Raw genomic sequence first — 26,870 nt, forward strand, 5'->3', positions numbered from 1 at the left:
TTTCTATACTCCGGTTTATGGCCGTTTAATTGCTGTCTCATCTGCAGTTATTTAAGCTGGTGTTTTCTCATTACATGTCCTACTCTCACTGGGGTTCAGCAGTGTGCAGAGCGTGTCACAAAACAAATTTCTTTCTAGTTGCGTATCTAAATGTCTTGTCAGATGCAGGAATTCAAATAATGTATAAGATGTTAAGGTCTCAACAGGTGAAACGGGAGGGTAAAAGAGAAACCCAGATATTCATGCAGCAACCTTTTGTGCTCTCATGGGTTGTTTTGATGCTTAAAACTGTACGTGTCCAACCTGCTAGTTTTTTGTTGCTCTCTTTAAGAAGAAAAATCTTTTAATGAAAAATATGTTTTAAAAATCTTTGCTCCTTACATACCTTAATTATATGATATGTTTTGAATGTGGCCCATGACAATTCCTCAGGCAAACCAAGAAGTTGGACACCCATGGTAAACCATCTCACAAATTGATGTCTTTCTGATATATCCAGCCTTTCAGAAATATCTGCACTTACCCTAGCATTCTCAGAAATAGTGTGCTATTGAATTGTTTGATTTTTCTGATATTACTTATGTTGGCACTCAGACATTTTACGATGTTCAGAGGTTTCAGCTGTTCAGTAAAATGTATATAATTTTAAAGGAAGTTGTAGTAATTGACAATGGTTTTTCTTTTCCATGTAGTAGCAGAAGTTTTGTCAGCACACCGTGTGTCAGTGTTATCTCTTTTCTTATGACACTGTAATTATTTTGTCCTTTCTCTATGTGGTTCTCAATGATGAAGATGATTCTCCTTCTGGCTACAACCCACAAACCATGGGACTGGTAAGAACAAAACAGGTTTAAAAAGACAAAGTATTACTGTGCATTTTTCAAGCACAAGAAATGCTTATTGAATTGTGTGGCTTGTACAGAATTTGGAGGAAAGAATTACACCCAAGACAACGAGCTGCTTTAAAGTACTGCTTGTTAATAGAATGATTAACAGTTCTTAAACTTGACAAGGAAGTTGTTTATCTTTGTACCTAGAGATTGTTTGATTCATTAGCTTCCTTTTTTAATATTCATCGATAGTTACTTTATATTCATGTGATGTTGGATTGCTGCTGGGAGTGTGAATTAGTGGAAGCAGCCGAGCCAGCAGCAGTAGCTCTGAATCCACATGACTTGAGTGATGCACACTGTCTCAAAGGAGAGGTTTATTTTCAGGTGTAAATAGAGCAAAATGAAGTGCTGTCAGGATTGTGGGTCTTTTTTTTTTTTTTTTTCACAAACCTCACTGCAGAACAGCAGACTTCAGTGGTGTTTTGTGGGACTGTGGGCCCATATAAGGTGGAAGACTGCAAGGAACGGCCATTAGCCTCAAGGATAACACTATAACTTCATGCAGAAATGAAACATTCCTGAGCAAATGGAAAATATAAATCACCTTAATGCATGTTAGAGTTGTAAATTAATACCTGAAATTCCTCTCCAGAGCAGTGGTTTGCAGTAGAAAGTTTGTTTCCTCTGATAGTTTCCACTACTTTAATTTTTGTAGTGATTTTCAAGTTGAATTTCTGCTGCAAATGTTGCAACTCTGCAGTGAACTGTAAGCAGTGATCTTAATGCTTGTTATTATTAAGAAGATATTTGGTGCTCTAATACCAAAGACTGCATGTGGAGGGATAAGCAAAACATGAGGAGTCTTCCCTCCTTTGATCAGAGCTTTGGACAAACTTTGGGTGCAGGCCTGCTGCCAGCTTTGTCCTGTGTTGTAAAGCTCAGGTGGCGACTGGGATGCACCCCTTGATGGATGTGCCTGGCTCACACAGACTGCCACAAGCATTGCCACGTGCAGACAATTGCAGCAAATGGTGCTGCAACAGAAAAGTCCAAAAACTACTGCTTAAGGAGAACGTGAACTACTTGAAAAGATGCACTCTTTTACAGCTATAAAGTATAGAATAGTACAAAACACTGCATAGCTGCTGTTTCCTTTGCAGAGCTTCAGCAAATGTTAAATGTGCATTATTTATAATTAGGTAATAGATCTGAGGCATCTGACTTTGCATGTCTTCTGCTTCACCTTTGCAGTTCAGGAATGATTCCCACGAATCCTTGAAAAATTCGCTGTTGGAATCCGACAGTGCTTTTATTGGTGAGTTTCTCTCTTTAAGCACATGAGGAGTGCACAAACATACCATTTAGCATAGTGATGCTTTTCTGAAAAGATTATTGCTGTTTTAGAAGTTGCTGTGGGTATAGGAACTGTGATTTTTTTTTTTTTAAAGTGATGAAGTAAACTATGCCATCAGTACAAATGCAGATCTTGATAGAATTGTACTGCAGTAAACTTGCATGGATCACACCCAAAATCAACAACTCTGCTAACAGCCTTATGCTGCTTTATGTCTTTTTGTGAGAAGGCATCTTTCTGTGTAATGCTCTCTCTGGGGTGTCGCCTTGTTGGGGAGCTTTATTCATTTATTTTTATTTCTAATAAAACCCAGAAATGAAACAAAACTGAAAACCAGCCAGCACAGGTCTCTTAAGTGTTTTTTTTCCATTACTAAGCATTACAGTGCCTCAATTCTCTTTATCATCTATGGGAAGTAATCTTATATGGTTTTTATTCTCTGCTATGGGGAAGATGCAGTGCTTTTTAATGAAACTCAGTGTTTTTCCATATACTGATTATAATCACATCTGGCTTTGCTTAAAAGCTCTTTTTTTTTTCCATTTGAAATATATTCAGACTTACTCTGTTAGCATGTGGATCCTGCAGAACCTGACGTTAGGAGGGGCACAGGGTATTGCTTTCAGCCTTCAATGCATTTGGTGCTTTCTGTAGTCTTACATTCTTCAAATGAGGAAATCCTATTTATTATTTACTGCTCAGATGATGAAAAGAAAGATTCTCAGTGCTCTTAGATGAAGTGCATCAGTTTAGAATCTGGCTAAATAGCCTGCCTGTAATATTGGTCAAGACGGGTGCCTGTGGAGAGGTGTGAGCAGGAGGGCAGCTGTTGCTGCCCTGCAGGTGCTCTTCAGCCCCCAGTGACACGGAGCTCTGAGGCTACCTGAGCCAAATGCTGCATGTTTACGTTTAATATGCCTTGATAAGCTGAGGCTTTAGCAGTCTGTCCTCTATGAACTGTATCCCCTCTTTTGCAGGTGCTAATGGAGAAACTTTTTCTGCCTTAGAAGAAGATGACCTATCATCACAGCTTCCACTTTCTGCAAGAGAGAGAAGACGAATAAGGAAGAAAGCACTGGAGTGCACTGTAAGTATGGCAACCAGATTGACTTAAATATGAAGATAGGCCACAAAACTATCACTGTTGGACAGCGGTTGTGATTCCTCAGTGGCTGGATGGATACAGAGGGTGTACATGTATGGCTAGTTGCCCTTTTTAAAAGTATGCCATTCTTGTGGTTTAACCTGGCAAGCAGCTGAGCATGATAGAGCTGTTTGCTCACTCCCACCAGGTGGGTTAGGGGAGAGAATTGGAAAAAAGTGCGAGAACTCCTGGGTTGAGATAAGGGCAGTTTAATAAGAAAGATTAAAAAAAAAAAAGTACAAAATAAGAAACCCACCCCACAAACCTGAAACAACACAAGTGGTGCACAACACAATTGTTCACTGCTGGCCAACTGATGCTCTGCCACTCCCTGAGGAATGGCAGCCTTCTGACCAACTCCCCCAGTATTATTGTTCAGCATGGTAGCATGTGGTATAGAATCCCTGTTTCATTGGTCTGGGTCAGCTGTCCTGGTTCTCTCCCCTCCCAGCCCAATCCCAGCTGGGGTGGACAATGTGAAAAGCAGAAGAGTGCCTGCTTCAGCACAAGCACTGCTCAGCAATAACTAAAACCTCATTGTGCTGTCAACGTTTTCCTCCCAAATCCCAAACATAGCCCCCTACCAGCTAAAATGAAGGAAATTAATTTTATTCTAGCCCAAACCAGCATAATAACTACCCCTTATTCCACACCATCTAAATCATGCTCAGGTCTTACTCTTTCCAATATGTCCCCACCACCACCCTTGCCATCCTTTGATACAAACATACAGATCTCATTGCTCTTTTTCTGTGGATTATCTCTTTAAAATGTCCACTGAGCTTATTTAGTCCATGACTTTGAGCTCCACCTGTCATAGCAGTCATTCAGGGCTGGAGAGATGGTGTGTGGTGTTGAATTGTTGCATGCTGAAGCCAGTCCAGGTTTTATTGTTCTATTGCTATGCACCACTGAGAAGAGCCTGGCTTCATCCCTTTGCCTCCCACCTCCCTTTAGATATTTATAAACATTTATCAGCTCCTCCCCTAAGTCGTCTTTTCCCTGGCTGAACAGACCCAGCTTACTTAGCTTTTCCTCATAAGGGAGATGTTCCAGGCCCTTAATCATCTTTGTGGAGTCCTTCTAGGTGATCCCTGTCTTCTTTGAACTAAGGAGCTCAGAACTGGACACAAATTATTGCCTGTTCTCACCAACATCAAATCACCTGGAGGTACACAGCAGACTTCCCCATCTTTATGCATTACCTCCCAAGTGCACCCAGGTCCTTGAGTAAAAGCAGCCTCATGGATGGGTTTGCCTTTTCTTGAGGCAGGACTAACCCAGACTGTGATGCCCTACTCAGGGCTCTACAGGGACTTTATCTCCTTCTGCAGAGCGTAAGAGTTCTGACTGGGCAGGGCCAGCTTGACTGGCAGATCTCTGAATGTTGACTAATCGGGTGACTTTTGTTAAATGTGTGCCCCAGTGTTTGAATATCCCAGCACCCATTGCTCTCAATGTAGTTTTTTTTAACAGTCCACTGTATCATTCCATCTTCCCAGAGGCTGGTGCATGGTGGGGAATGTGATATGTTCACTCAGTGCTGTGCTCTTTGGCCCAGATGTTCATGAGGTTGTTTCAGAAACAAGTCCCATTGTCTGACTCAGTTCTTTCTGGGGTGCCATGTCACCATAAGACTTGCGTTTTAAGGCCCAGGATGATATTTTGGGTGGTGATGTGGGGCACGAGGTATGTTTCCAGCCATCCAGTGTTTGCTGCCACCATTGTAAGTATATGGCACTTGCCATTATTGCGAGTGAGAAGGTGATAGAATCCACCTACCAGGCCTTCCTGTATTTATGTTTCAGCCATTGCCCTCCATACAAAGAGGCTTGCTTGGCTTGTTTAACTCCAGCATATTTCACATCCATGGATAACCTGTGCAATAGTGTCCATAGTCAAGTCCACCCCTTGATCCCTATCCCATCTGTATGTTGCACCTCTTTCTTGATGGCCTGAAGTGTCATGGCCCATCAAGCTAGAAATAATTCACCTTTACATTGCCAGTCAAGATCTACATGAGTCACTTCAATCCAGGAAGCCTGATTCACCTGCTGGTGGTTCTGGTGTTCTTCAGTGGGTGAAGACTCTTGGGTACGTGGGCATGTACGTGTGGTGCTGTTACCACCTTGTTTCTACCTGGGGAGCAATATCATGCCACACTGCGGTGACCCAGATGGGTTCATCCCGGAATCTTAGCACATAGCTCACCCAGGGGCAGGGATCAGGTGGTTTTCTGTCTTGTTTTTGAGTTCTGTTGTATCCACCTCCTGTTCTTACGAATGCTTTGTAGCAGTTTGCTTCTTCTGATGCTTTCTCCTGCTCCCTGTTTAGGAGAAGCTGCTGCTTCCCTTACTGAGTGAGTTGACTTTTGCTTCCATTCTTTCTTCTTGACTGCTGGGGGGACTTGATACCCGTGATGGCTCAGCCACGGTGTCTGTTGCAGGGGTTGGATTATCCACAGTGTCTGTTGTGGGTCTGTTGCTGTCAGATCCAGAGGCTCTCTCTTCCTCTTGAAGGTGGTGAATGGAGTTGAATGAGGCTGGGTAGGCCAAGCCCTGGCACGCTGCAGTGATTTGCATCTCTTTGGAGCTGCCAGGTGATGGTGTAACTTTTTCAATCGCTTTTTCAAATCTCTGCACTTGCTTAGAGTGAAGTTCCAATGCATTGGAGGTGCCCCGTGTTCTGGGTGCCTGAAGCTGTCTTGCCTTGGGGCAGAGCTCTGAGTGGTGGTCTCAACTAGTTTAGCCTTAGAACGAAACCTGAAACATTCTCAGGAGACATAGCAATAACAACGTGCTGGTTTGGGTATCCCACAGGGAATACACAATTCTCTAGCATTCTTCTAATTGACCTGGAGGAGAAGGGTTGCTCTCAGAGAAGAAAAGGTAAAAAGTGTAATTGCTGATAGTTTTCAAAGTACAAGGATGGCAGCAATGCTGAGTGCAGCAGTAGGTTATGCACCCAGCAGATGCTTTTATCACATCATGAGTGTTATGCAGTACAGCAGAGTGAGAAAACCCAAAGCAGTCTCTAACCAGCCCTTTGCGCTGATAAACAGCAAAACAGGGAGCAAGTAGAGCAAGAAAGGGATTGCACCAAACAACCCTGAGAGCAGCCAAAGCAGCCCTGAGAGCAACCAAAGCAGCCCTGAGAGCAACCAAAGCAGCTTTGAGAGGAACCAGAACAACTCTGTGAGCCAACAAATGAACATTGTGGACAGCAACTATTAAAATAATGTGATAATTATGAAAAAATATAAGCAGATGTGTTCTAACACGCTGTGGTCAGATCTGTTGCTATCTCAGCCCCCGTTGGGCACCAGAAGGAACACAGTGGTGTAATGCAGCAGCAGCTCAGCACCACACGGTCGTTTGCTCACTCCTCCAGGGGAGCTGGGGGAGAGAATTGGGAAAAGGTGAAAAAAAAAAAAAGTGTGAGAACTCATGGGTTGAGGTAAGGACAGTTTAATAAGAAGGAAGAAAAGAATAAGCAAAATGAAGAAAAGAAATGAATAAAAACAAAAAGACGATGCACAACGCAATGGCTCACCGGCAGCCAGCTGTACCCAGACAGTCCCCGAGCAGTGGCAGCCCCTCCGCCAGCTCCTCCAGTTGTACCGTTGCCTGTATTTTGTCACGTGAGATAGCCCCCTCTGGCCAGTTAGGTCAGCTGTCCTGCTTATGTCCCTTCCCAGCAGCTGCTGCACCTCCAGCTCCTTGCTGGGAGGGCGGTGTGAGAAGCTGAAGAGTCCTTGACTTGATGTAAGCACTGCTCTGCAATAACTAAAACACTGATGTGCTATCAACATTGTTTTCTTCCTGAATCTGAGACATGGCACGACATCAGCAACTATGAAGGAAATCAACTCTGTCCCAGCCAAACCAGAGCAGCTATGTAACTGCAGGATTTCTGTGTTTTTGCATTTTCGGCAGGAAGATGTCCCACCAGCCCAAACACTGCTGCTGCAGCCTGACAGTGTGTCTTTGCACTCCGACTTCAGCCTGGATGTTGATCAGATGAAAGGCAAAAATGAAGAACGAGTGCGCAGGCTGACGGAGCTCCAGCAGAGATCTGCTCACTTAGGTATGCCTGTGTGTTAGGATTTACTGTGTCATTTCCAGGTAAGTACAGCAGTCAAAGGAACGAGTTCATACACTGCCTGTAGCTGATCAGAGAGTGACTGGCTCCAATAGGAATTCTTAAGGAGGTTGGTAGCTGTTGGGAGAGCCTTCCAACAAACTTCAGCAGCATGTTGTAGATGAAGCTTAGAAGAGCACAGTGGGACAGGATGCTCTGAGCGCTGCCTCATCACGCTCTGCTACTTGTCCTGTCTGTACCACTGCTCATACTGCAGGGTGCCATGTGGGTTACAGCAGCACGGTGGTGATGCTGATGGAAAGAGCGAATCCTGGTGGGAGGCCCGGCCTTTCATTTTTCATGTGATGTGATTTGTGCTCATGAATTCTTAAAGACAGAAATCTTTTTTTCATTCAGGCAGTCACTGTGCTGTCTGGTAATTACAGTGTCAGTACCTTTTTATAAACATTATGAGAGTATGAGATGAATGAGATTACAGCTGCTGACTTTTTTTTTTCTGTTTCTGTAGCTGTGAGTTCTCTTGCAACCAGTTTTTTAGTTTGTTTGTTATAACCACCTTGCTCAGATTTTCAGTACTTAGTGAATATGGATGGTAGGGTTTTTTGTTTTTTTTTTTCTGTAATCCAAAGAAATGGATTTGCTGATTTCAGTCCATCCAAATTAGTCCACTTTTGCCCTGTGAACTTCTTTTGCTCTCTGCCCTCATTTTCTGTCATCTCTTTGTAATCATTTGTACTTCCAGCTGCTGGAAGAGGTAAATAAGAACAGAGGCTGCATCTCCCAAAGTTTAAGTACTACTGTCTTTCAAAACAGGAACAATAAATATAAGTGCTGTGTGTCTATCTTTTTCATATTCATATATGATAATAGTAATAAAAAAGCATCGTGATATTCCATGCTGCACTGTAGCTAAGATACAAGGTCTGTATCTATAACTGACCTGCAAAAACAGTAATGATAGCCTTCAGAGTGGTAATGGACCCACATTCCAAAGAGAAGCAGCTGGCAGCAGGCTCACCAAGCACGCTTCTTAGAACAGCATTGCGTTACGGTTCTGTGCAGGTAATTGCATTTGCCCTGCTTACCAGTGCTAAACTGTTTGTTTCTTGGGTGTGAACAGACTGTCTCACTGAGTGTGCTCAGCCGTAATGGCTTCATTCTTCTCTGCATATGTGCACTGGTACATGAGATATTGGGGTGAGCAGCTGGGCAGGCACACTGGGGTCTGCCCACATCAGCCCTGTGTTGGTGTGGCACAGGAGAGGCCGTTGGCATTGGGCATGGAAGGCCTGTGGGGATGTACCTGAGTGGGCCCTGACCTGCATAACATCTGAAATGGGTCTTAAATATGCTTCTTCGTTACTTTTGTTTCTGCTCAGTCCAGACAAATCAGCATGTTTGGTATAGGGATGACGATGATGTCTCTTTGGGAGGAAGTTTTTCACATGGAGGACGGTGACACACTGGAACAGGTTGCCAAGGAGGTTGCGGATGCCCCATCCCTGGAGGCATTCAAGGCCAGGCTGGATGTGGCTCTGGGCAGCCTGGTCTGGTGGTTGGTGACCCTGCACATAGCAGGGGGGTTGAAACTTGATGATCACTGTGGTCCTTTTCAACCCAGGCCATTCTATGATTCTCCTCCTTCTCCCTGCAGGTGAGGACGTTGCCCTAGGAGAAGCAGATGACCTGCTGAAGCCTCCCCCATCCAAGGACAGCCGCCCACCCAGTTCTGTTGACTCCATTGCCACAGAGCCCTGGCTGCGGCCAGGAACGGCAGCAACGCTCCGCAGGTTCCTGATGGAGCAGCAGAGCGCAGCAAAGCTGTCTCCTGAGGGCGCGCTGCCACTGGGCTGGCAGGGCCTCTCCACTGCACACGGCTGAGCACAGCCTGCATGGAACCCACTTGTGCCTTGCAGCAAGGGAAGGGAGCGTCCTGTTTGGCACTACTGCACTTTTAGGGTCTCTCATAGGGATCGCTGTACTTGGTGTGAATAGTGTGGAGCTCTGTGTGTAATTACAAGTAGCAATAATGAAGAAACGGAAGCTGCGGTGCAGTGGGAACCCTCAGAACAGAGTTCTGTACTACCTGGCAGTGGAAGTGGGGCAGTGAAGTATTTTGGCGTTTTTTGCACTTTTTATACAAGTTAGTTTCAGCCTCAGAGGCGAATTTGCAAGGAACAGCGTGTGTGGGAATTTGATGTTAAATCAGAGTTGTTTTACCTTTGTTCGTAGCAAAACTCCAGGACTGTTTGTTTGCAACAGCAAACAACAGCAGAGATCCAGTTTGAGCTTTTATCAAGAGTGAACAACCTGGAGGAGGCCACTTCCCTTTCTCAGTGCTGAATGTGTGCGGTGGTGCCGGGGAGGTGAGCAGCTGTTATACGGAAGGTCTGTTAGCATTATACCTTACCTTCCTCACTTGGTTTGTCTTGGAGATACAGATAGTGGGGTATATATTTATGTTTCTGATTTAAGAGGTAATAATAAATTATTTTGTTATTAAAAATCTGAAAGCAGACTGAAGTTGTATTAGTGCTGCAGTTGCTGTCGCTTCCCTTCTCGTGAAGGAAGCAGAGTGCCAAAGCCCTCTTCAAAGCAGGAAAAACCCATGGAACCATGGCTGAGCAGAAGCTCTGCTCTTCAGCAGCATCCACAGCTTTTAACACAACCCCATTCTCTCTTGCTTACTGTTACCCCCCTCTCTGGCATCCACCATGCTATTCACAATGCTCTTGGTTCTTCAGAAAGGATCCTCCAAATCTTTCCTTCAGCTTTCTGTAAAGCCCAAGTCCAGTTAATTTCATTATTTATTTTAATTTAAAATCATGCCTGTCTCTCCAGGAGACCAGTGCAGCAGTGTTCCCACCCCTCCATGCAGCTGCAGGGCTGCAGCACAGCAAGACATGCAGGAGCTCTGTTGCCAGAGAACCAACACTAAACAGCTACTCTTTTTCACTCAAGCAATAAAGTGAAGAAGGGCATGAAAAGATCACACAGTGAAAAATGACTACTAGACTAAGGAGTACACCACAGAGAAATAAAGCAGTAAGGTTTACAAGTCAGCAGTGAACAACCCACAGTACCTGTTGCACTCATGGACTACTGACTTGGTTGCACTGAATACCGGATAGCACACAGCCATGCAGACAGAAACCAGGCTAACAGCTCAGTAGGCAGCACTCTTTTTGCTACACCCCAAAACTTATAATGTTTTATGAATGCAAACTACACAGAAGTGAGGCCCTTTAATTCCCTTCAGTGGCTTTTCCCCAGCTACTGCACTGAGCTGCTTCCAGCTCTGCCTTCTAGCACCCTGCTGCTGCCTGCTCTGTTCCTCTCCCTCAGTTCCAAGTAGTGGATCCGTGGCAAAGGAAGGTATAAAACAAGTGCTGTGGCTTAGGCTGGTTTTGATTGCACTGATGAAAGAGTTCAAAAACTTTATTGACCTATAACCCGATTAGAGTATGCCAGATGAGAACCAAATATTGTACAGAAAGTTGTACAGAATTTTTTTTACATAGAAAACTTTACATATCTGTACCATATACATTTTGTCCATCTGAAAAAAATTTCTACATCCATTGTAATACAGAATGCTTGACAATCTTGTCTTTTAACCATCAGAGCACAATTCACAGTATGAATACATTTCCAATAAATTTAACCATCCCCAAACCATGCCCGATTTGTTACTCGAATATATTCAACATTAAATTCTGTACATCAGAGTGAAATCTACATCAAACAAAAAAACATGTGACAGCAGACATAACCTAGACTTGTTTGCAGTGATTCAAGTTCCAGTCCTTGAAGGATCATCGTTTTGATGGCTCGTTATACTGAGAAGCCCTAAAACAAGTATATTACAGGTAGTTTTGTCAGTCGTGGTACTTCTACCTCTGCTCTTGACCAAAGTCAGCAACACTAACTGCTGGGCTACAACGAAACCAGAGAAATAAACCACAACCCCCCAGAAATAAACCCAAACTTCTAGTGCATTTGGTAAACAATTCAGTGTTATGGGTTTTCAACAAATCAAAAATACAGAAATAAAACAATTCAGGAAGAACTGTATAGTGTTAAAGAGTTTATATTACAGACCTGCATCTCTGTACATTTTCACAGAAGGATGATTACCGATGTCTCAGTCAGCCTGAGTGTGCAAAAAATCTTAGAATATCAGACATAGTTGCTAAATAACTTTTACCATGAACAATAATCTCCTTTTTCTTTTCACTATAAACATTTGATCCTTCAAAATACAGCTCTCCTGAGTTGTACTTCTCGCAGAAGCTCAAACCTTTACATACAGAGTTCTTTGGGTACGTTTTCCTTTCACACCCGCCACAAACACGTGTTGCTATACTGCTGTCTAGGACAGGAAAGGATGGCGCAGCCCACGCTGACGAGAGGACTGTGCTAAAAACTGGCTCCGTGCTCAGCACCGGCCAGGGCAGAGAAACCCACAGACAATCCATCAGGAAATAAAGGGACTGGAGTGTTGCAAGCCTTAATTACAGGTGTAAGCATCTGTACCATTCATCCTTAGACACACGCTGCCGTACAAAGAAACCATTGCTACAGATGCCCAGACAGAACGGCTCAGCTCCCTGGTCCTTTTATTTAGCTGAGGAGTTCATGGTTTTAAGGGAGCAACCCTCAGTCACTACGTGCTACTGCTTGCTTATTGCAGACTCGTGCTCTGGTGGTTGGGATATCTGAAAAACCACACCGATGCGCAGGAAAAACCTTCGCAGAACAGCTCGGAGTTCAGGGATAAGGTCAAACTGCATAATTTCACACAAGAGAGGATAGTAGAAAGAAGCGTGAGCCTTGAACTGAGGAGAAAACAAACAAACAGGCAGGTTATTCCATAATGCATCAGCACCCCTCAGAAAGCCTGCGAGTGAAGAATTCTAAATGCTCTCCTAAGTCAAGGTGAGAAATCCATGAAGCGACAAGCCGAAGCATCACTGTAACAAAAGCTTGCAGTGCTGAGATAAGGCTAAGGCAGCTGTCAAGCCTTCTGACATGCTTACTGGCTGCACACAGATCTCTCTTACTCTTCAACGGGAAGAATTTTGCCCTTATCCATTATGTCTGTGGTTGTGGTTGGCCTCCTTCACTTAATAATTCAGCCCAGTTCTGCTAGAAACGGAGGGAGATCTAATTACAGATTTATTTAATTCAGAACTGCTTTGGAAAAGATCAAGGTGATTCACGTGCAACATGGGAAGCAAAACCAGGAGTTATTTCCAAGTACTTTGAAAGCAGTACCACTAACCCTTCTCCTCAGCAGGAGAGGCATAAAAGTGACTTAAAACACACTTCTTAACGATTTTAGCATCTTTAAAACATTCTCAGACAGCTCAGCAGTCACTGTACCCCCATTCTGCAATGCAGTCATTGATAACCATCGAGTGCAGCTGCAACACAAATTTCTACAACACACAACCCTACAGAGCAGCAGAACTCCTGAAGCAAAGTACGTGTGCAAAGAGCTGCTGGTTTGGAATGATATTTAATGCAGCATTTCAAGGAGTTCCCATTACCTACCCTTTCATCACTTATCTTCAGAACTTTAGTCAAAAATAAGAGCAGTAGATTAGTCCAGGCCTCCCGATGGCTTTCTGATGTGAGAGTAAGGAAGTAACTCAGAGCCTCACTGCAGACACTGAAGAGAAAAGACACAAACCAGTAACTCACATAGTATTTTGAGTTCTACTGCAAGGTGAGCTTTGGTTTTGTCACTAGCTATCCCAGCATAGAAAAACTGGCACAGAACCACATTGCTCTGGGAAAACTACTGTAAGTCTCATGATTAACAAAATGCAGTGGCTTTGCTCAAATGAAAACCCAAGCCCTAGGACCTCAGTACTGAACAGGATTATGAATTGTATTAGCAGTGTTTGCACATCTACATAAATGGTACCAAATGCTCTGAGGGGTGTTAGAATGCAAGACAAAATGATACGACAGACTGAATTTTGTGCTGATGCAAGAACATAGTTTTTCATCTTTGCTCCAAGTCCTTAAAAGGACTTAAAATAGACTTGGTCTATTAAATCTTAAAATAATTCCATTCTTTCTCCACCATGGTTTGAAGCCCTCTGTTATTCCAATTCTGGCTTGAAGGACTTTGCAAAGTAAGAACGTTCAGGTAAATCTGAGTGGATTATAATTAATATTCAACAATGAAAAAACAACATGCCACAAGCTTCTATGTGCCCACAGGATCCTGAAAGTCTGTGCTCATTTCTACAGATAACAACAAACAGCATCAGTTCCCTAAAACAGCTGAAATTACTGGGGGGGGGGGGGGGAAGAAGAGTTTGATATATAGATTTTTTTTTTTTGGTAAAAATCCCTCACCTACCCACTTGCTGCTAGCTGGGACCACCACCACACGGTGGTTTTCACTCAAGTAAGTTTACTACAGACAAGCAAAGCCCAGCCAGCACATTCTTTAACAGAGATAACATTAACAGGTTCTGCTATACGGCCCTTACTTTAGCAGCCTTTGCTGCACTTCTTCCCACGCACTGGTTCGGCTTTCATCCATGTACATGCGGAACAGAATGCGTAACCCACAGGCCAGACTGCTTGTCTCCTGCTTCAGAAGATTGGGCTTGGACTTGCCTTTAAAACCTAAAGAAATTCAAAGAACCCATTTAGGGTTTTGTTTGTTTCACTTAAGTTTTTCGTACCTCTCCTGAGCGTGTCCTGCATGCAGACAGTTAGCATACAACATGTGTTATATTTGTTAACATATAACATGCAATACATATGAACAGGAATTATACATGTTTATACAAATATATACGTCTAAGTATTTATTTTATAATGTATATTATGTATTTATAGATAAACATTGCTAATTTTAGTGCAAGGAATAGAATTGAACTGCTCCAGTACAGAGATTCCATTTTCAACCTGTTTTGGAAAACACCACATATTTCAAGAACAGACCTGTTGGCCCCACAACCCTCCTAACACTGTTTTGTACCTGCAGTTTCCAAACATAGGACTCAAACCTACAGGCAGTGTTTAACTTGGCAGTTGTGTACACCCAAAGGCAGCCCATTACATCTTTGGAAATTCAAAAGGCATTTGCATCCGGATAGATGGGGCCTCCTTCACTTAGGGGTGTCTAAGGTTATACAATTACAATCACAGTATTTTTAGACCTTTTTTTCCCCATCAAATCAAAGCAAAGCAGAAAGAAAGATTCTTCTTTCATGAAGAATCTCTCTCCACAGAGACTGACTGACTCACCTGCTTTCCAGAGAGCAGTTCTTTGTTCATTGTTGGAATTAAATGCCTTTGCAAACCTGTGAGATTCTAGCAGACAATCGAGGAGTTTGAAAAGCTGCTGTGATGTCAGAAAACGATACATCCCTTGATCTTGTGTATCCACGTGGACATCAAAATCTACTGCATCTCTCTATTTGGGGAAAAAAAAGAAGATTTCAGCTCAGAATTGACAACTACCTTCATTAAGCTCCTGTGACATTGCAATCCTACCCTGTTTTCACCTGTGCTTCTACTTAAACTTAAAACTGTATGAAAAATTGCACCTGCGTCCCAGGTTGGAGAGATCTCTGAACACTGAACTTTCTAATCTCCACAGTGTGCCACAGAAGCACAGCAAACCCAATTTTACACAAGCTGTAAAAGATCTCAACAGTCTGCTGCAATTTCTCTGGCACTTCTAAAAGCTATAAATTCGATGTTACAGGAGTTTATGAAACTTGGTCCATTTGAGAAAAAGCTGTTAAAGGGAATACACCTGTAAATTTTACTTACTTGTGCTGCTGCTAGATTCTCTGCATCCTCCTTTTTGCTGGTTGCAGGGAAGAACACAATGTTGTCAATAGTCTGAATGAGTTCCAGTTGTACAACGCACTTGATCAGAAGAGCAGCAAACAACTTCTGTTCTGGAAATTCTTTGAAAAAAGAAATTGTTTCTTAGCTTAAAACACTAGAGTATTATCTTACTTCTTTAAAGCTGTTCTTCAGTTTATTCCTACAACAGCTCAACTTCAAGAACATAAACCAACTCTGGAATCTGCCCATCTAAATTACTGTTCTAAAAACGGGGCTGATGACGGTGTTAACAAGGAAGGCTTTAAAAAATTATTTCCTACCTTTTCCTGAGTCACCTGTCATGCACTGGGCAAACAGTCAGCATTACATAAAATCCCCCAAATTAGCGACCCTGTTTTTAGCACCAGTGCAATGGCAAGCAGCAGCAGCTAGGAGACTGCCTGCAGGCAGAGGAAGCAAAAGATAACACTGGTATCACAGATGCTTGCCTTGTACTTGGGGCAGTAATACCACTGGGCAAGAGCATTTTTAGGCAACAATGCAAAACTTCACATAAATATCTTAAAGGTTTGATATACTCTCTTCAGATCTGTCTACATATACTTGTTTTCACCTACTGCTTCTATTGCACTCTACACAGAAACAACTTTCTTCTTATGAAGAAAAATTACTCACTGATACAGGACTGTAAGGAGAGCACAATTCTTAATACTTTGCACTAAGTAAAAAGCCTACACAAAAGCCAGCAGCTTATCTCTCACTTTTTAATGCACTGCTCAAAAATGCAGACCCCACAATATTCCAAAGGAATTCTGTCATACGGCTTGGAGACAAAGATGTAATCCGTGCAATTTTTTTCCACGTGATTTTTCTTAAATTACAGTTGGAGCTACAACTAAAGACGTTACCTGCTAAGTACTACCCAACTGATACAAGATACCAAACCACTCAGAAACACGCACTTGCTGTTGATCTGGCTTTGCTCACTTCTTCACTTCCTGTGGGCACTGCACTGGGTTGATGCGGACGTCCATCTGAAGATCTCGGTTGAACAGTATCATGAATATCTACGGACTTCTGGGAGATTGTATCCTATAAAGAAACCCCAAAAATATTTACAGAGAACTTCTGTGAGCTGATCATCAACAGCAATGTGTTTCTTATACAGCAAGTCAAGGAGTAGTATTTTGGATATTTCTTTTTGTATGTCAGCCGAAGGTTACAATCACAGAATGGCTTGCATTGGAAAGGACCCCAACAATCATCAAGTTCCAAACCTTCTGCCACAGGCAGGGCCACCAACCTCCAGGTCTGGTACTAGAGCAGGCTGCCCAGGGCCCCATCCAGCCTGGCCTTGAACACCTTCAGGGATGGAGCATCCACAACCTCTCTAGGCAGCCTGAGGTGTTCCAGCACCTCACCACTCTCATAGTAAAGAGCTTTCCTCTAATATCCAATCTAAATCTTCGCTCCTTCAACTTAAAAACATTTCTCCTTGTCCTGCAGTTATCAACCCTTCCAAAGAGTTGATTCCCCTCCTGTTTGTAGACTCCCTTTAGGTCCTGAAAGGCTGCAATGAGGTCACCCCACAGCCTTCTTTTCTCCAGGCTGAACAAGCCCAGCTCCCTCAGCCTGTCTTCGTAGGGGAGGTGCTCCAGTCCTCTGATCATCTTTGCAGCCCTCCTCTGGACCTAACACATTTGTACCGAACTCTTGCAAGCTCTTAAAGTATTGATTTAGCAGCTTACCAGTTTTTCTTTTGCATCAGAGGGTGATACAGGGCCAAAACCCCCACTGACCGGCTTCCAAGTCAGCAGCCTTGAAAAGGCAAAACCAGTAACAAATAAATTAGTAAGCATAAAATAACACTCAAAACTGATACTCTAGCAGGCAAACCACTCTAATAAGGTGGTTGGTTTGTTTTCAAAGTTAAGGAAGCAAAACCTAAGAAGTGGATATAGACAACTTTGTAAATTAATAAACTTAAATTTCACTTTTAAGGAGTAAAATATACACATTTTATTCTTCCATACGTATTGAAAAATTTCACTTTTTTTAAAAAAAAAAACTTCTGCATTTCTGCCAATTGCCTGATTGGTCAACTAGATTCTATTCTAGGCAGAAAATCAGTACTTTAGTGTCATCAGCCAGCCCCATTCTCTCATACTGCCTTAAGCTTTCCTCAGAACATGGACTGAATGTATCTACCCCAGGCCAAGTCAGCATGCTGTGAAAACCCTCTGCCATTCTTTATCTGGGGTATGTTCCAGCATTATGGTTGCATTTACACTTAAAAGTAGACATTTCCACTTAAAATTCAACGTCCACTTCAGTTCATTGCTGTTATGAGGCAACAAGACACTGACAGTACTTCTGATCTCTCTCCTGCTATTTTCCTATAGCATGCTGCTGTCTCAAGGCTCTGTGCCTTAAACACTTTTAAAGGTTTTATCATCTGTGGTTTATGGAGGCTTTTTGTGCCTGACAAGAATTGAAGGAGCTCAGGTTAAATAACTTAAGTTGGCAAATCATTGCTTGGTCTACCACAAGTATTGCTAGAAAGTAAATTAAAGTTATTGGTCATTGTTAGCATCTCAAACTATTTTAGGAGACATTTATGGAGTAAGGCCTCAATCTGAATGAAGCAACCCTTGATGAACATTTTTGTCTGCGTTTCTTAAGTGAGATCTTCCCAAAACTGTAAAGGATCCTAACTTGACACATCACTGATCTCCATACAACTGAAATAAGACAAATCACAGAAAATGAAAAGATACAATCTAGAAGCATGTAGTGAGGCAACAAAGTGGAGCAAATAATTGAATTGGTTCTTGAAAGCTACCGGGACACCAGCTGCAGATTATTCTGGATCACAGGTTAAGTCTTGACAGCCAAAAATAAAATAGACTAGGCTTAAAATGCCATCTGCTAATGGGGGCATCAGAATGAGTCAACACAGCCAGGTCATTACAAGTTGTTCTAGGAACCAATTCACCAGAACAAGAGGGCATTCACTCTGACTTTCTGCCAGGAAAGCTCAGAAAGAAGAAAAGAAACTCGTACAAAGTTTCCATTAAAAGCATGAATAAATATCTCTGTATCATGATCACTTTTTTTTCCCCATAAGAAAAATTCAGCTTTCTTAAGGCTTCAGCTTTAATAGAACACATTAAGGACAAGAAGAGTATTTTTAAGTAGCCCAGTGAGTGTTCAGAAAAAAGCAAGCCACAGGAAAGAAGACTGATTACATCTGCTCAAGGGAACACTTATGAATAAAATCCAAGCGTGATTTACTTAGCCCTGCAGAAATTAGGAAGTTTCCAGCAATAAAAGAAGGGATAACATAATGAGGGTTCCTAAAGTAGGTTTAGAAAGATTTTAAGAGATGGGAAATAAAAAAATGGAAGTTTGTGGAAGGAAATAATACCTATTTTTCCATCATCTAGCTAGAGGCAACAAGAGTATTTTGAATGTGCCTGAAGATTAGGATATCTCATGTGCTGCTCTGAAGCAGTCTCTGGTATATAACTGTAATACTACCCAGAAGCGGATGCTTTGATCTTATGTGGAAAGGGAAGCTCATGTTCTGCTAGAAAATGTTCTGCTTTCGAATTATGGGACATAGTAAGTCAGGGCTGATTTAATTGATTTTTTATTCCCAGAGATATGGTTTCAATTTTTAATTTTGGCAGTTACCAAAATGCAGACAAATTGCTGGTCCCCTGATGTTACAGCTTTATTTTAATAATAATTCATACCCACTCATGTAGACAAGTGGGTGAGGTGGTTATATATGGATTAACTTAGGTTTCTTCAGGTGAGAACTAAGTGTTACCCAGAAGCAAACGATAAGAACTAGCTCACAGACATAGAACAAGTACTAATGTAGCAATGCAGCATCATCAGGCTTGAAAATAAATAGTGTTTCAACTCAGTCGTGGTGAAGCAAGATCTAAAAAAAGAAAGTATAAGCTTGGGTAATGCTGGAAGTGGTTTCTTATTACTCTGCTTTATGATGTGCACGTATTAACTTAGAATAGTACAGCTTCACTCTTAGAAAACACACAGAAAAACACCACAAAGGTAAAGAACATTACAAAGAATATACATTGATTTTCTTAAGACGATTAGGGCTCAAAAAATAAAAAAACCATGGATGCTAACAGACTTAGATCTGTAAGGTAACTGCAGCATTGTAACTAGTATTTTTTGAAGAAAAATAGACTGTGGAGAAAAAAAATAGATATGTAATTACAAATTGCAAGACCAGCCCACTGGTTATATTCTTCTATTAAAAAGAAAGACTGAAAAAGTACTTCTCAAAAAGTACTTCTCAAAAGAGCAAGTGTTTTGATACTGAATAAAGCCACAGGTCACAGACATCATATCCCATATATGGTATTTCTCGTTTTTAACAGTTTATCATTTATAACACAACAGAAGTAAATCCAGCACCTAACAGCTATCAGATATGTAACAGTTTGAAACCAGCATCTGTCATCCAGTAAACAATTTTACAAAAGTGAAGTATTAACAGTCCTCTTACGCATGAGGAATTGTAGTTTTGAAGATGTCCAGCATGCAAGTGCAAGTTTTATCCCAGATTTCTAGGGTAAACTTTTCGCCATTTAGGATGACAACATTCTCCAAACAGTTTGTACCAGACCGTGCCAGTTGTTCATTGTCTGGAAAAGAAAAATAGGGCGTTTGTTTATTTGCTTGCAACATAGCAAGATGTCAGCATTGTTTAGCATAATTTGGTACAGTCCTACCTTGCTGCACACACCAGTAGAGCTGTGCAAATATATCATCCAGGAGAACATCACTAAGTACTTCCAGATACTGTGTGAATACATCACATATTGCATAAAGTGCATGGTTGCAAGTAGTCGTCATCCATTCAGCTTTCTAAGAAGGTTAAAAGGAAAAAAAAAAAAAGTAGCAACTTGGTTTAAGATGAAGCTTTTAGGATACATCTTCCTGCAGGCATATAAACACATATTTATTCAATTTGGATTGCTTTAGAGTGACACGTCATTCCTTTCTACCTCAGACTCCTCAAACTTAAAGCCCTCAAATTTTGCTTCGCTCACCAGCAGGTTTAAAACAAACTGTGGAAACAGACAGCTGTCCCTAGAGACCAAGCTGCAGGACTAACAAGTGCTCATCCTCGTGGAGATGGAAAGCAAACTTAGCACGCACCCTAGCTCAACAGTTTAACACCAAGCTAAGCTTTGTGTGTCTCTAAATATTTTCTAGGTAACAAAAATGTAGAAAGTAAGAATTGTGCTTCTATAGTCAGATGAAGCTTCCCAAACAGTTGACATTGCTAAGACAAGTAATTTAAACACAATTTACCTATTTCTGTTTCACTCATCTGGATAGTATCTGCTTGCATGGGTGCACTGAAAGCACTGCTGTTTTTTGTTTTCTAGTCATCAGAAAGTTTTGAGCTAGCAGACCTAATTTCTCCTAGCTGTGACTTCACTCCTGATTACAAGCTTGTTGGCATAAAATCAGATCTGACATCATGTGTAAATGCTGAGGTTCTTAAGAACCCTAAACATATTGCATTTTATATTATCCTGTTGTTGTCTGCAGCATAAACTACTGCCCTTTTACATGTGTGGCTTAAAAATATGGGAAGAGTGACAATAAATCCAACAGAATGCTAATAAAATAAAGTAAGGAACGTAGAAACACAAGACAACAGTGCAATTTTCAAGGGATGTCTCGAGTGACTTGCTAAGCTATGTTACTGATCATGTTTTCTATGTAAATTCTCCCATTTCTTTTCTCACCTCAGTCTGCTGCTCTGGCAGCTTCATGTTGTCAAATATCCTGAAGACAATGCGAAATAAATCTTGCCACCAGTGTTTTTCATATGTATGGCCGTATGTCTTCATTATCTCAAACATTACTGTTAAGCCCCTGAAATGAAGAGAGAACAACAATGTTAAAGAGCTATAAAAAGACATGCAATAGAGCAGGTATGTCTGGACAGCAATAGCAAACTCAAATATTATGAATAACATTTTATGTTGACCTGGTAAATGTGTATGCACATCAGTCACATCAGAACACTATAATTAACTTTAAAAGCAATTTGAAACATACTTTACAGTCATAGGCAATAGTGAGACAGTAGTGGCCATTTCAAATAGGATTATAGCTTATAGAAAAGACCACAAAACCAAAACAACAAGTATTTCTAGGTAAAAAGTATGTATTTAGCATTAGAACTCCAACAGAATGTGTCTTGTAAGGGGAAAAAAAACATTCAAGGAAAAGGAGGTGGTATTACATGAGATCGGAGTACAACTTTGCTTTTTCAACTGTTTCTGCAATCCTCAACCAATTAATACATCTTTGTGTAAGAAGAGCTTGTAAATCGTCAAGGTATGATACACAAGACACAAGGGGGCAGGCAGAACTGGAGTCACAATACTATCAAAAACAAAGGAAGATTCCAACAGAATTTAGCTGTTGGGTTCCACTAACACAAAATCTAGTCATTGCATGGAGCATTTTATATTTCCTTTAATCAAAAAACACCAGAAATGTGATACAAGGTCTACCCAGATCAGCTATGACAAATAATAAAATGGAATGTGTAACTAGCATATTTCATAGAATCTAACATCCTACATTTAAACTTACTAAAGAAAAGAAGAGGATCAGTATTGCCACTAGAACACTACAGATTTGGATATTAATCCAATGTAACATCTCACGTAAAAAAGAAAAAAAGGCCTACTGATAATTTACAGTTGACCCTCCACATCAAAATAATGTTTCATTGTTGTATATTAGCAAAGTTAAATTTGAGTTTTACATACTACTATGTTCTATGCATAAACTGTCTCCATGTCATCTTATGGTAAACATTGAATTGGCCTGTTTTAAGTAATTTATGAGTTCAGTGATAAATCAACTGTTAATAATATGTGTATTTCCAGTCTTCAAGATTTTACAGTTACTCATCGTAAGCAAACACTGCAGATGTGCTTGAATAAAACACTTCACATGTGAAGACAGAATTTCTATGTTCCAGCATCTACTTAAAAGGTGTTCTTAACAAGTCTACTCTTCCCACTGTGATACCACATATTAAATCCATGAGACATTTTACGCTAGTTACATTTATTAAGAGAGTTGTTTCTATTTTTAAAGTGTAAAGTAAGCCTTCTAGAATTTGAATTACAAATAATTTGTTACCTGGTTCTTACATCTAATTTGCATCTATTGATGATACAGGATAACTCAAACAGAATTGGGAACCATCCTCTCACCCACACTCTGTCTTCAGGAGCTACATTCATATCATCGCTTGTATATTCCTTGAAGGCCTTTAGAAGCAAACACAGTGTTATACGGAGCCAGTGCAATTCTTCACAAACGAAAGCTGGACTAGAAATAACAAACTGTATCATACTAATACTGGGCTAATACTACTGTACTAATATTATAGCCTGATACTTCAGGTGAGTGAGAAAGTGAACTGTTTTTTGAAGTAATGCTTAGCATACTATGAAAACTCAAAAATAAACTAAATGATAGATTGAAACATTAGGTTTGCATGCTGTTTGCTCTGAGTTCTGTTACGTCAAGACAGCACTGAAAGTAAGGATCTACCAAAATATACGTAGATCAAGAATTTGTTCATGTCATTATACAGTAACATTTCTCAGTACAAAGGAGATCCTGAAATATGTTCATCTCCAGCAGTTTTCAGGGAAGTTTCAGGAAAGATGAACTAGAAAGATGGGAGGCAAGACAGAGAGAAAAGAAGTTTGCAGATAAGTTTAAAACAAATGGCATTTTATATTCCTGTTCCTTCTGAATAAAGCATGTTTCTCACTAATCTCTGAAACTTGAAACAAAGCCAATAAGATGAACACTTTCACTTTATTAAAACACTGTTCATTAAAAAACCCTATTTAATTAATACAGATTATACCTGAGGTCTATCAGATACGTATTTTGCACAGTGGCGAATGAGGCGGATGGCTTCCATGCTGGTATCTGGAAATGCTGCATTGCAGGCAAATTCAGACAAGCACTTTACTGCATCCTGGAAAGAATCTATGGTTGCTGGGAAGTGTTTTTCAAACACGATTGCTGGGGAAAAAAAAAGTGTGAACAGAAGAAAAAGGTAATGCTTCAAAAATCTACTAATTCTAGTATGAACTAATTGTAAGAGAAGTCACAAGAGGCTGGTTCATCAACTGATGTTGTGAAAGGCTCGATTACTGAACAAAACTGAAACATCAATGCTCAACAAAAATAATCACTTTGAAAGCATTATATTTTGAAAGTCAATGTCTAAAATAAATAAAGGTAGCACATAGTTTAAAGGAGATTACAACTAAACGAGAAGAGAGCAAAAAGCTTACTGCTTAACACTAGGTCTGTGATTGAGCTTCAGTGAGCCACCTAAAGCAATGTGATTCATTTTCCCTCAGCAGTATGGTCCTCTGGTCTTGATTTTTAAACAGAAGGAATTTTGAAAGAATCGAACATTCAGAATAAAATGCTGAAAATGTTTTAGGAATTTGCAGATGCTGACAGAGAATAAGAGAGCCCTTTTGGTATTTAAAGTCTGAGCTCTAAATCAGAATGGAAAAAAACAAAACCCAGCAGTTCTATCTATCTCAGCAGAGCTGCACACAAACACAATACAGAAACAATGAGACAGATAAGCAATCAACGTAACAGCAGAATGACTGCACAGTTAGTTGTTGTGTCTTTCTTCCCCTGGAAAAAATACATTTTGCTACACTAGAATGAAAAAGCACAGATCAAAAAAAATAACCTAAGGCTTGACTGCTTTTATTACAGAAGACCGTAAGCAGTCAAATGCCTCATAAGACCTAAGGGGAAGACAGATGACAATGACCTGACTGAATTACATCAGAAAGCATTTTACCAGAGGGCTGTTTGCAGAACATGTAACATATAACATGGTTTCCTGAAACATCCGGTGAGCTTTACTATGCAGGCTGTAGAACTAGCAGAGAAACAAAGCTCCTCAGCTTCCAGAGTTCACAACTACTTTCATGATCTTTGATCACCATCAATACTCACTGACAATGTGTCCTGTAGTCTGGAACGCAAGTTCCACGATACTTTCATCCTGATCTGAGGCAGCCAAATGAAAAACTGAAAAAATATTCTTCCAACCAGAACGGATGTTGGCAGCTTGGGAATTTACCATCTGCGCAATGCACCGAACAACCATGTCTCGAATGGTAGGGGACCTGAATGAAGATGATAAACGCTAATTGTTTAAACTAATCAATTAGGATATTATTATTCTTTAGCAACTGATTTCACAAAGGCAATCTGAAACGTCAACGGCAAAAGTTGGTGCTCATCATCCCAGGAGACTGAGTTAATTGTAAGTCATTACCTGTTTCTCTTCATTATATGTTCAAACGGCCTTAAGAAGTCCTTCTGAAATCGGAAATTTGCAAGTTCTCCTTTTTCTAAGAACTTCATTGATAACTGTCTTAATGAGTCTACCGCAAAAATAGCTACATCTTCATTGGGATTGCAGCCAACCTGACAACACAGAGTAGTAATTAAAGTAAGCTGGGATCAGAATTCTTATGGATTCAGCACAAGGTGCCTTTACATTTGATCATGGACAAGGGAGCAGTACTGGAAAATTAACAAAGTTAAACAGTGGCCAATTCTGTAAACCACAATCATTAATGTAATTCATTCATTCCTAACCAATTCCAACATGACACATCCTAGCATTTAAACTTTCTCAAAATAAACAAGCTGTGTACAAAGACTTCTACAAGCTGTATTCAAAATGTGTAAATCTTCACTTAAAAATAGATTTGAGTAGAAAACAGCCTCTTATCTATCCCAAACCTCATAGAACTCCCAAGCAAATAGAACACAGAACTAGAAGAAGCTAGTTCAAGACTCAGATTATGATAAATAACTTAATGTGTACCCCTGCTTTTGCATTTATTATACTATATTATTATACATATATTATTATGCACCTCTGCCTTACACATCTTTCAAGCTTTACATTTTTTGATTTTTTTTAACTACTTATGGAGAACGACACAAAATCAATATAATTCAGATGAGAATGTTTCCAGCTGATCTCTAAATAAAATTTGTATTAATAAATCAAGCAGCATAACAATTAACAGAGAATACCTTATTAAAATGATCTCCAATAACTTCCCAGATTCTAGACCACTGTAGCCTAATCCGACCCATGTTGTAGTAAGAAATCTCTACTATCTTTTGCAGGCTGAACATTCGAGGGTGAGTAGCAGACAGCAGTTCATCCATAGATACAGCACAAAGCCAACGAACGAAATCCACTGTTAAATGACCACAGATATTAATATAGCATTGTTCCAAAGTTTATCATAAAGATGCTTTGTCGTTTGCAGGGAAATAAATAAAAATGAAATATAAAACCTACCAATAGCATTTCCATCCAATCTCGTAGATCCTGTAAATATTCTGTAAAGTAATGTTTAAGATGTTATTACAATGTCTTAAAAAAGTATCTATTAACCATGTACTCAAGCCTTTATAACCATCTAATGTTATTTATTCAATATTAAAAGCTGTGAAAAAAGACTGAGCTGTGAAAATAGAAGCAGAAATGTTTCAATTATTTGTAATATTTAAAAATTACTCCACACAATACATGAGCAGTGAGCATTGCTTCTGATTCTATCTGCTCCCTGACAATGACAGATAAATAACACCAGCAGCTTTATAAACTATGCAGGCCTCCTTCAAATGGATAAAGCAGCCTTCTCCAGAGTGCATGATTCCTACTTGCCATGACAAATAGATACTTGAAACACTTTTCGTTATGAAGTGTGGAGAAACACTGCAAACCTAAAGAGCTATTACGTGTTTGACATTAAGCCCCTCCAGGTAGCTCAATGCTGTTTTACTGCAAGGCAAATCTCACTGAACTGACATCGATCTTGTTGCTATACTCAATCACAGAAAGCCTGTATGCCTTCAGCACACTGCTTTGTTCCAGGATTGTCAATTTTGACAACCATTTAGAAAATGATACTTTCTGATTTCTTATAAGTTGAGACAGATAGATCCATTAAGACCTCAGTTAGATTGGTAAAATGGAATTCTGATTATGTGTACTAGGTCTTATCAAACCAGTTAATATAAATATGATTCACAGAAGGCACCACTGAAATAACAGGGTTGATAATAACAGACAGCACCTACATACTCTGGAGAAAAGTGAGAAATCGGTACCACATTTAAGAGGAAATATTTGTCTATCAGTAATGCTCCCTGTACAAAGGCAAAATAAGATTTGCTATTTGTTACTACATATAGCAAATCAAAATTCACCAGACAGTGCAGCAGTCTCCATTCCGCAAATGCCCAGTAATAATTTTACATCAGTAAAAAAGACTTTTTGCCTGATCTTTATTCCTTCTTGCAAAAAAAAAAAAATCTGCTCTTTTTAAGACAAAAGTGCAAAACCCCAAAGCACCCTTACATGGTAATAGCTTTGTAGTGTCTTCCATGGCAAACTCATGGTAAATTAATGACTTCCTATTATCAGACTACTGAATTCAAGTTAAAA

At 40.5% G+C, this 26,870-nt stretch overlaps 2 protein-coding genes across 2 annotated transcripts in view; one reads left to right on the forward strand and one right to left on the reverse strand.

Moving 5' to 3' along the window:
* Positions 1-10,325, forward strand: part of LOC100543613 (centrosome and spindle pole-associated protein 1) — a 38,510-nt gene extending 28,185 nt beyond the window's left edge. Inside the window, exons 18-22 of the mRNA XM_031552956.1 lie at positions 793-833; positions 2,085-2,148; positions 3,165-3,274; positions 7,267-7,417; positions 9,087-10,325. Of these exons, the coding sequence (XP_031408816.1) occupies positions 793-833; positions 2,085-2,148; positions 3,165-3,274; positions 7,267-7,417; positions 9,087-9,313 (593 nt within the window). The 3' untranslated portion in view covers positions 9,314-10,325. The remainder of the gene's footprint in view (positions 1-792; positions 834-2,084; positions 2,149-3,164; positions 3,275-7,266; positions 7,418-9,086) is intronic.
* A 527-nt stretch (positions 10,326-10,852) lies between these two features.
* LOC104910361 (brefeldin A-inhibited guanine nucleotide-exchange protein 1-like) lies at positions 10,853-25,819 on the reverse strand. Its single transcript, XM_019614065.2, has 16 exons — positions 25,719-25,819; positions 25,445-25,614; positions 24,672-24,823; positions 24,347-24,519; positions 23,220-23,380; positions 22,478-22,608; positions 21,061-21,190; positions 20,032-20,167; positions 19,806-19,944; positions 17,008-17,077; positions 16,222-16,351; positions 15,239-15,378; positions 14,708-14,876; positions 13,942-14,080; positions 12,989-13,106; positions 10,853-12,270 (listed from the first exon to the last, which is right to left on the reverse strand). Exons 2-16 carry the CDS (start codon positions 25,580-25,582, stop codon positions 12,106-12,108), a joined length of 2,091 nt encoding a protein of 696 aa, XP_019469610.1. The 5' UTR covers positions 25,583-25,614; positions 25,719-25,819; the 3' UTR covers positions 10,853-12,105.
* Positions 25,820-26,870: the final 1,051 nt, after the last annotated feature.

The sequence above is a fragment of the Meleagris gallopavo genome, chromosome 3, assembly GCF_000146605.3.
Source record: "Meleagris gallopavo isolate NT-WF06-2002-E0010 breed Aviagen turkey brand Nicholas breeding stock chromosome 3, Turkey_5.1, whole genome shotgun sequence".
Taxonomy (NCBI): Eukaryota; Metazoa; Chordata; class Aves; order Galliformes; family Phasianidae; genus Meleagris; species Meleagris gallopavo.

What these genes read in the sequence shown, in the direction of transcription:
- LOC104910361 (XM_019614065.2), bottom strand. Translation starts at nt 25,582, where the DNA reads ATGGATGAACTGCTGTCTGCTACTCACCCTCGAATGTTCAGCCTGCAA. An exon ending in ACGTATCTGATAGACCTCAG is followed by an intron (nt 22,609 to 23,219) that starts GTATAATCTGTA and finishes TTGCTTCTAAAG; the next exon opens with GCCTTCAAGGAATATACAAG. An exon ending in AAAACTACAATTCCTCATGC is followed by an intron (nt 17,078 to 19,805) that starts GTAAGAGGACTG and finishes TGCCTTTTCAAG; the next exon opens with GCTGCTGACTTGGAAGCCGG.